The sequence below is a fragment of the Lissotriton vulgaris genome, chromosome 7 (assembly GCF_964263255.1).
Source record: "Lissotriton vulgaris chromosome 7, aLisVul1.2, whole genome shotgun sequence".
Lineage (NCBI taxonomy): Eukaryota > Metazoa > Chordata > Amphibia > Caudata > Salamandridae > Lissotriton > Lissotriton vulgaris.
This window is the reverse complement of record NC_141695.1, coordinates 1,739,174,944-1,739,184,108: the sequence shown is the minus strand read 5'-3', so window position 1 is coordinate 1,739,184,108 and position 9,165 is coordinate 1,739,174,944. Positions and strand designations below refer to the sequence as shown.

At 48.6% G+C, this 9,165-nt stretch overlaps 1 protein-coding gene across 1 annotated transcript in view; it reads right to left on the bottom strand.

Moving 5' to 3' along the window:
• Window positions 1-7,403: 7,403 nt before the first annotated feature.
• LOC147706530 (alpha-2-macroglobulin-like protein 1) overlaps window positions 7,404-9,165 on the bottom strand; it is a 316,256-nt gene continuing 314,494 nt past the window's right edge. The window contains exon 36 of the mRNA XM_086932996.1: window positions 7,404-7,655. Coding sequence (XP_086789122.1) covers window positions 7,627-7,655 — 29 coding nt within the window. The 3' untranslated portion in view covers window positions 7,404-7,626. The remainder of the gene's footprint in view (window positions 7,656-9,165) is intronic.

The following is a 9,165-nucleotide window of genomic DNA, read 5'->3' as shown; positions in this document are numbered from 1 at the left end:
CCCTTGGAAAAGCACCCATCCCGACAGACCACGCACGGAACCTGGGCGTCATCCTGGATTCCTCACTTTCAATGAACAGACAAGTCAACGCCGTCTCCTCATCCTGCTTCAACATTCTTCGCATGCTCAAAAAAACATTTAGTTGGATCCCCACCGAAACTAGGAAAACGGTCACCCACGCACTGGTCACGAGCCGCCTGGACTACGGAAACACCCTATACGCCGGGACTACCGCTAAACTCCAGAAAAAACTCCAACAAATCCAAAACGCCTCTGCCAGGCTCATATTAGACATCCCGCGTAAAGAACATATCTCTGGTCACCTGAAAAACCTCCACTGGCTTCCCGTCAATAAGAGGATCACTTTCCGGCTCCTAACCCACGCACACAAAGCACTCTACGAAATCGGACCAGAATGCCTCAACACACGACTGTCCTTCTACACCCCCTCCCGCCAGCTTCGATCTTCCAACCAAGCCCTTGCCACTGTACCTCGCATCAACAAGACCACCATGGGAGGTAGATCCTTCTCCTACCTGGCAGCTAAAACCTGGAACTCTCTTCCCACTCACCTTCGCCTTACCCAGAACCACCTAGCATTCAGAAAGCAACTCAAAACGTGGATATTTGACAAGTAACTCCCCACCCCTTCTCAAGCGCCTTGAGACCCTCTGGGTATGTAGTGCGCTATATAAATCCTTTGACTTGACTTGACTTGACTAAATGGCAATTTGAATGATTCTTTATAGAACCAGAATACGTAGCCTCAATTGCGAAAAAAGAGCTTAAAGGAATATTTTTAGTCCATAAAAGGGAGGTACGAGGGAGATTAATTGAGCAACAACCTACCCTTGTAGTTTGCCAGCAATTAAACCTTAAAATTGTTTTTCAGAAATACCTGGATGATGTAAAAAAAACTCCCACCGTTTTGTCTTGACTCGCTTAAGACTAGGGATTTGTGATCACCTTGTGGCATTTCCGATTATGAAAATAAGTACCAGTTCTTCCTGCCATTTTTTATTGTTTTGTAAATTTTCACTTTAAGGAAATTTTACCTAAAACCTTTTTTTTAAAAAAATATCATGTTCGATCCACCAAAAATGCTATGAGGCTAGTATCTACACTAGAAAGTCCGGATGTTTGCTTCTATGTGGCATCTTACATTTTAAAATGCATTGCTGCTAGGAAATCTATTATTTTCTAAAGCTTGTATGATTTGGTATTATGAATTTGCTATCTGAAGGTATTTGGCACTTTATGCATAATTTGCACAAAAGGAAATTTAGCCGGCATGCGACACTTTATAGCGCAATTTGCACATAATATACGTCAATAACTGTAACCCAGTATGTTGTAAGCACTAGTCACTTTATACATGACACTTTATAGCGTAATTTGCACATAATATACGTCAATAACTGTAACCCCGTATGTTGTAAGCACTAGTCACTTTATACATGACACTTTATAGTGTAATTTGCACATAATATACGTCAATAACTGTAACCCCGTATGTTGTAAGCACTAGTCACTTTATACATGACACTTTATAGCGTAATTTGCACATAATATACTATGTTAGTATTTGTCATCTGAGATTATCTTTGTATGAATTGTTTATAATCTAAAAGGTTTTTATTGTGTAACTTACATACTAGGTAAGGCTTAAACATTCCAGGGTGATCACTGTTGGCTATGTATACTGTAAGCACCAGCCACGTTATTATGAAATTTGCGTGTAGTGAATTCTGCGAATTTTGTATATACTTCTAGATATTTTCCCATGCTAGGTATTATTGATGCCAAGAATGATATGGAGGTTGTAATCCTGTATCTTTTTTAATGTTCTGCTTCTATGGTTGTCATTACAAACCGAATAAAGCTTTTTGAATTTGAGTGATTCTTATTGTCACCTTTAAAACGAAACTGAAATGCATGGCAACACAAAGCATTTTTTTTTTAAAGATCACCACTAGAAAAACAGTCACATCAGTAATGGTTTTTGTAAAATTGTATTGCAAGCATGTGGTGCCACGTTTAGGTGACGGTCAGTTTTCTTTTAGGACATACGTTTGAAATAAAAATGTAAAACAAATTTACCACTGCTCCAGGATGTCAGGGGGCCAGACCTATTGGCTTTGCCAATGCTTTTTGTAATTAATATTTTTGCCAAAATATTTATGCCAGAAAGTATTTTTGTAATTAATATATTCTTGTTTTATTACTGATGTTATTAACCACTCCACAAGTCAAATTACATCTGGCTGGATGTGCTCCGAGCAACGAAAACCACCATTCCAATAGGACTGCCACACCTTTGTGAGCATGCGCAGCGGCCATCTCTAAAAAAACCAAGCACTGGTAAATTCTGCAAGTCTGCACAGCTATGTTATGGGCCAACTCTGTGGGCTTTAACAATGCTACGGGTTAGAACTATTGCCTTGAACAACGCTTCTTTATAATTGTTCTCTTTCCTCCGCTAGTGTGTGGAGCTGCCCCGCCTCGAACCCCTGCGCCCTGGCTGAACCTTCAACGGACCCCAGAATGTAGTTCGTTTTATATACAACCTGGAAAGTGTCAAATTAAAATGCCAGAAAATGTGATGCCAAGAGCCCTGGCTGGTGTAAAGGTACACTTCTAGGTGTGTGTAATGTTGGGGGCCCTGGGCCCTCATGCTGGAAAGGACTGACGCAGACACCATCAGCTACAAGGTACAACTGGCCCAGAGCACGTGCGCTCAGCCTCTTTTATTAGAACTGTGTCACCTGACCAGTGACATCAGTGGTGGGTGGGCGTTCAGTGTGCTGGCATACAAAACACTAGACTGCTGACTGTGACTCTGGGTCACTACATCCCTCCCAAACTTTGGGGAAAATGAAAACAAAAGAAAGGTCCAGCCTGTCGGAGAAAAAGTACAGTTTGCAAACCCCACAACAAAGTTCAACCTGTGGGAAAGAAACTATACAGAAAATATAACACTGGACTCTATGATTTGAAACGAGTCTCTTTGGCGGATTGCAGGCCGCAGATGGTGTAGTTACTGCAACCAGGACAATGAGTCATTGTGGCATGGTTTGCCATTGCTCGGCGGGTCCTATCTTCTGTCTGCGCCGCCTGGACATTGTTCTTTGTCTTGTCTTTGCTTCACACCACTGGTGACAGTTGGTAGCTAGATAGAAGGGTGACGTGATCAGAGTATTGTTTGTCTTCTCGGTTCTCCTCTTCAGCCCTGGTCCTTGGTGATGTCTCGGGCAGGCTTCAAAGTATTTCTAGGCAGATGAAAGGAGTAGGTGCATACATCCCTCTCAATAGGATGCCACTCTCGCCGGTGTTCCTCTCAAAGGATGTCCGGGAGGACCTCTTTACCAGGTTTCCACTGGACTGGTGTTTTCGGTCATGTTGCTCCACCATAGCCTTCGGGCCGTGAGCGGGGCACTCCACGATCTTCACCGTTGTGTCCTAGTTCCACCTGAAGGTTACGCTGTTGACTCTTTTCTTGCACGCGAAGCTTTCCTCGCAGTGGGTCTTGCAGACGCACCGTTGTAGACCTGTCTCTCTTGCGGGACTTGCTGCCACCAGAGTCCCTTGAGGACTTTGCTTCTTGGGCTGCCACGGGTTGGTGTGGAGTGGTCCGTTCCTCAGCCGGATGTGTGAGCACTCGCCATTCAAACTTCCGCTCAACCCCAAAGGTAGATTGTTGTCAACAGTCCAAACTTGCCCTCTTCTGCGATTGCCACATGGATGGATGGCTTGTAGGTGGATATCTTTGACTTGTGCCGCCGGTGTTCATGCCAGGCCTTGTTCTCCGCTGCACTCCAGTGTTCTGGTGCATGTCACCATCTTCTTCTGGTGGGTGTGTGAGTTGACTGGTCACATCTCTTCTCTTCTTGTGATCTTCTAGTGGCACCGTGGCACTCACTTCTTCTCCTCCATTCCTTTCAGGACGTGGTCGGTCCCATTTCTTGTCTTGACTACCCAGGCCATCTCCGTGTGGCGTGCATTCCACACGTGTCTCCCTGGTTGCGTCCTACCCTTAGGACACGCCTTCTCTTCTTCCGATGACCAAAACCAGGCATCGCACCTTTCTTCCTGTCGCTCCTCCTTTACTTCGGGTCGGTGTTATTAGATCTCTTCTGGGTCCCGTCCATGGACCTCTTCTTGAACTTCACGTTGGTCTTCATGTCCGACTATTCAGTTACTTTAGCTTTGACCATCTGGCATGTCTTTGCAGTCGTGACCTTCTGGCAGGTCATCTTCTCCTTTTCTTTCCGGGTGACCATCTGACTGGTCATCTTCTCCTTTTCTTTCTGGGCGACCATCTGACTGGTCAGCTTCTTCCTTTCTTTCCGGGCGACCATCTGACTGGTCAGCTTCTTCCTTTCTTTCCGGGCGACCATCTGACTGGTCAGCTTCTTCCTTTCTTTTCGGGCGACCATCTGACTCATCAGCTTCTTACTTTCTTTTCGGGCAACCATCTGACTGGTCAGCTTCTTCCTTTCTTTCCGGGCGACCATCTGACTGGTCAGCTTCTTCCTTTCTTTCCGGGCGACCATCTGACTGGTCAGCTTCTTCCTTTCTTTCCGGGCGACCATCTGACTGGTCAGCTTCTTCCTTTCTTTTCGGGCGACCATCTGACTCATCAGCTTCTTCCTTTCTTTTCGGGCGACCATCTAACTGGTCAGCTTCTTCCTTTCTTTTCGGGCGACCATCTGACTGGTCATCTTCTCCTTTTCTTTCCGGGCGACCATCTGACTGGTCAGCTTCTTCCTTTCTTTTCGGGCGACCATCTGCGGGAAGTCTGCTGTCTTCATTTGCTTTGGTAAGTGATGTGGGCTGCAGCCTTCAGTCTTCGTTGTTGCAGGGTTGTTTTCCCCGTGGGATTCTTTTGGCGCAGTACCTGGCAGGGTCGCACTCTAGGTCGTCCTTTTGCTTCCTTGCGCGATGTGGCGTCTCAGCACCTGTCCTGCGCATCAGTTTGTTTGGTCCTGAGGTGTGGAGTTGCTTCACTCCTTGCGCGGTCCTTGCGCCTCTTGTGGCGTGTTTCTGTGCTTCTGGCGCATTCGTGCGCCGCCGCTTGAATACTTCTTGCGCTCCCTGGGGTGCACCTGCGATTGGTCAGTCTCCTTGGGTGCCTGCTAGGTGAGTGTCTTTCTTTGCTGCTGAGTGTTCCCTTGGTTTGTTGCAGGCTTGTATATACACTGGAGCCCTTTCCTTTGCTTGTCTCTGCCAAGTAGGTCCTTCCTACTCACGGGTGCTCTTTCTTTCTGTTTGGGAGTGATTATAAGAATGGCCACACGATGGCAGTGTGTAATGGTTAGCGGCCATCCACGTCGTTCTGTTTTTATTCCTACCGGGAGACTTTCTGCCGCTGGAGCTGCCGGTGTTGGGCTGTGAGCTGCTTGGCGTCCTGTGCCTCCGGCCAAGACTGGAGCTGGATTGCCTGGTCGGGGCTGCAGGTCAAGTGTCAAGTGACGCACGGCGCCAGTGGGGTGCCACCCGAGGGTTCTTTGGTGCCAGGTGAGTCGCTTCCCTTTCTTTTAGCCTTAGGGGCAGTGGGGCACATGAGTGTTTATGGAGCGGGGGGGGGGGTGGAGGGGGGGGGACAGGGCCCACGCTGCTCGGCGGTTCACTTTTCTTTTGCGCTGGGAGCTACCAGCAGCCACTCATGCCTCCTGCCTCGATCCTCTGCACCCTTGCTGCCAGGACGGGGGTGCTTGGCCTCAGTTTATACCGGCTGCTCTGGACGGCCTTCTACTGCCTCTTGTCTCTTACCTCCCCGCCGCAGCCTCGCATTCCACACGCGGCCCGGCGGGGGAGGGGTGTCAGTCTTGCAGTTTGTAATGTCACGGCTGCGACTGCAGCTCTCCTTCAAGCGCTGTCACTGGGGTCACTGCCCCTCCAAGTTGTCCCACCTTACTCGCGCTGCGGGCTGGGTGCTGTTCTTTTCGCTTCTCCACCCCGCCACCTTCACATCACACGCGGCGCTGGGTGGGGAGAAGCTAGCGCTTTGTGGGTGGGCTTCGCTTGGCTTCCCTCTAATGTTCATTCGCCCTCGCAGCGGCAGCCGCGCACCACACATGCTGCGCTGCGGGGGACAGGAGGCTCCACAGGCAGGCCGCGGGTGGGCTCCGCTGGCTCTGCTTCAAAGTATAATGTTTATTGTTGGCCTCCACGTGCCCGGCAGGGCGCCACGACTATGCGGGTGGGCACCGCTTATATATTGGTGTCCCGCAGCTCCTCGCACGATGCGGGCGCTTCCTGTGAAATTTACTCACCCCGCCGCCGCACTTCACACACGCGCGGGGGGGACGCTTCAGGCAGGCCGCGGGTGGGTTCCGCGAGTCTTGCTTAATTAAAGGCGATAGCTGGCGCCGCTTCACAATGTTGGGCACAGTTAATGTTCGTAGCGGGTGGGCTCCGCTTTATGTGCTTGACTGTAGGCTCACCTCCGGCCTGCTGGCTTTTCCTTTTGCGGGTGGGCTCTGCTTCGGTCACCACGCGGTGGGGCCTCACTCGTGGCCGACGCGGGTGGGCTCCGGTCGGTCCTCTCACTCCTGGGCACTTCTTGCCGCACCTCCACGTGGCGCTCAGTTGCGCCCAGCACAGGTGGGCTCTGGTCGGTCCGCATGGAGGTGCGGGGTGGGCTTACGGCCACCTCCTCCTGAATGTCTAGGCCCGGGCACTGCACCCGCCCCTCGGCGGCCGGCGCCGCTTCCCCGGAGGGGTGCCCTGCACATGGGCACTTCCCTTCTTTCCGGGGTTTTTCTTTTATCTGCGGCACTCGTGGCTAGCGTCCGCCCGCCTCGTCGCCAATGTGATGTTGGGGGCCCTGGGCCCTCATGCTGGAAAGGACCGACACAGACACCATCTGCTACAAGGTACAACTGGCCCAGAGCACATGCGCTTGGCCTCTTTTATTAGAACTGTGTCACCTGACCAGTGACATCAGTGGTGGGTGGGTGTTCAGTGTGCTGGCACACAAAACACTAGACTGCTGACTGTGACTCTGGGTCACTACAGTGTGATGTAAATATACACTGACAGGGGACAGGCCAGGGTGTACATTTACAGAAATAATTATGTTTCAGTAACACCTGCGATGGTGCTTGGAGAGTCATGCGGTGTTTTCACTAAAGTGCATAGACTGCATCCTTGCCCAAAAGTGCAAGAGACCTTACCACAGTCAAGATCTCCTTCCCCCACACATCCCCTTCCGAATAGAATCATGAGGCACCACACACCCGCTTTTAGAGCGAAACTGGTTTATTTCTTTTTTGAGTTTTATAATGCTTTATTAAAAGGATAAGAACAATGTAAAACAGAAGTACCAAATAGTAGCAGGAAATCGGAACAAATAACCTGGAATTTAGAACAAAATCAAAGTACAATATCCTATTAATAAAAAAAACTGTACTTCGTAACAGGAGCATTTTAAAGAAAACTGGTTTATTTCAAAGTGCATGATTTCCACTCGGATCGTCTGCAGTTCCACTGGAGAGGGAGAGTGATGTTCTCGAGTAGACAAGGGAAAGGGAGGGGACTGTACAGAGAGGGTGAGGGGGTGAGGTGATGCAACAGGAAGGCTGGGGCTTCGGGTGGGGCCAGGGGAGAAGAGGCCCAAGTCCACTATTCGGCGGTTTTGCTCGTGGATTCACCTGTAAGGCAGAGACAAAATACAGATCAGAAACCTAGCTCCCAGACGCTACTAGGCACTGCTGGAGAGGTGATGTAAAGGTACAGTTACAGGAAACCAAGTATAAGCGTGCATCGTCATACAACCTTCTGTGACCTTACAGTGCTAAATGACAATGTAAATATTACTGCCAAAAGAACCGTCGTTAAAATGCACAAGAAGCACACCTGTGTTTCAAACATACAGCGCCCCATAGAGGCCACACATGAGACCTGCAGTGAATGTTAAGCTACCTGTGCATCAGGAGTGACTTACACTGTCAAGAGAAATGGTGTAACGTTACACTGCCAGGATACCGCACGTAACTTTACACTGCCAGGACACAGAATGTAACTTTATACTGTAGGGAGAAATGGTGTAACTTTACACTGCCAGCAGAACTGGTGCAACTTTACACTGCCAGCAGAACTGGTGCAACTTTACACAGCCAGCAGAACTGGTGCAACTTTACACAGCCAGCAGAACTGGTGCAACTTTACACAGCCAGCAGAACTGGGGCAACTTTACACTGCCAGCAGAACTGGTGCAACTTTACACTGCCAGCAGAACTGGTGCAACTTTACACTGCCAGCAGAACTGGTATAACTTTACGCTGCCAGGACACCAGATGTAACTTTACACTGGCAGGAACTAGATGCAATTTTACACTGCCAGCAGAATTGGTGTAATTTTATACTGCCAGGACACCAGATGTAACTTTACACTGGCAGGAACCAGATGCAATTTTACACTGGCAGGAACCAGATGCAACTTAATACTGTCATGACAACTGGTGTAATTTTACACTGTTGGACACCGGATGTAACTTTACACTGTCAGTAGAAGTGGTGGAACTGAACACTGCAAGGAGAACTAGGGAGAACTGGTGTAGCTTTAAACTTCCAGGATACCTGCTCTACATCATCACTGGCAGGGGAGCTGATGTTCAATTACACTGGCCATAGACCTGCAGTAAAGTCTCCTTGCAAGAAGGTGTGACAGAAGTGTACACTTCTCTTCAAGGGGATACTCATTAATATATTAAACAACCAAAGAGTGACTTAGTGAATGAATAAGATTTGTACGTTTTGTTAGACAGATTTGGACAGACCACCAAAGGTAAGCTATTCCTTACTGTCACAAATAACAGTTATACACCCAAAACAAGGCAAAACACTCCCATTAAGGGCATACCATGCCCTCGTGATTAGAAAAAAGAAAAAAACGTTTTCCTTTTTAGACGAACCCTCACTCACCACTAATTGGTGACATGCTTCATCATTGGGTTCCCGCTGGGGGGACCAAATGTCCACCCCAGCGTGCTACTACGCCTGGTTACAGCGGAGCTGGTTCGTGATGTGTGAGAACAGTGCAAAAAACGAATGAGTGATTTTAAACTGTGTGTGACATTAAAAAATGCAAGGTTGTAACCTAGATAAATTTTAATAAAGGTCAACCAGCATTAGGTTAAAAACTGTGTAAAACGGACTATA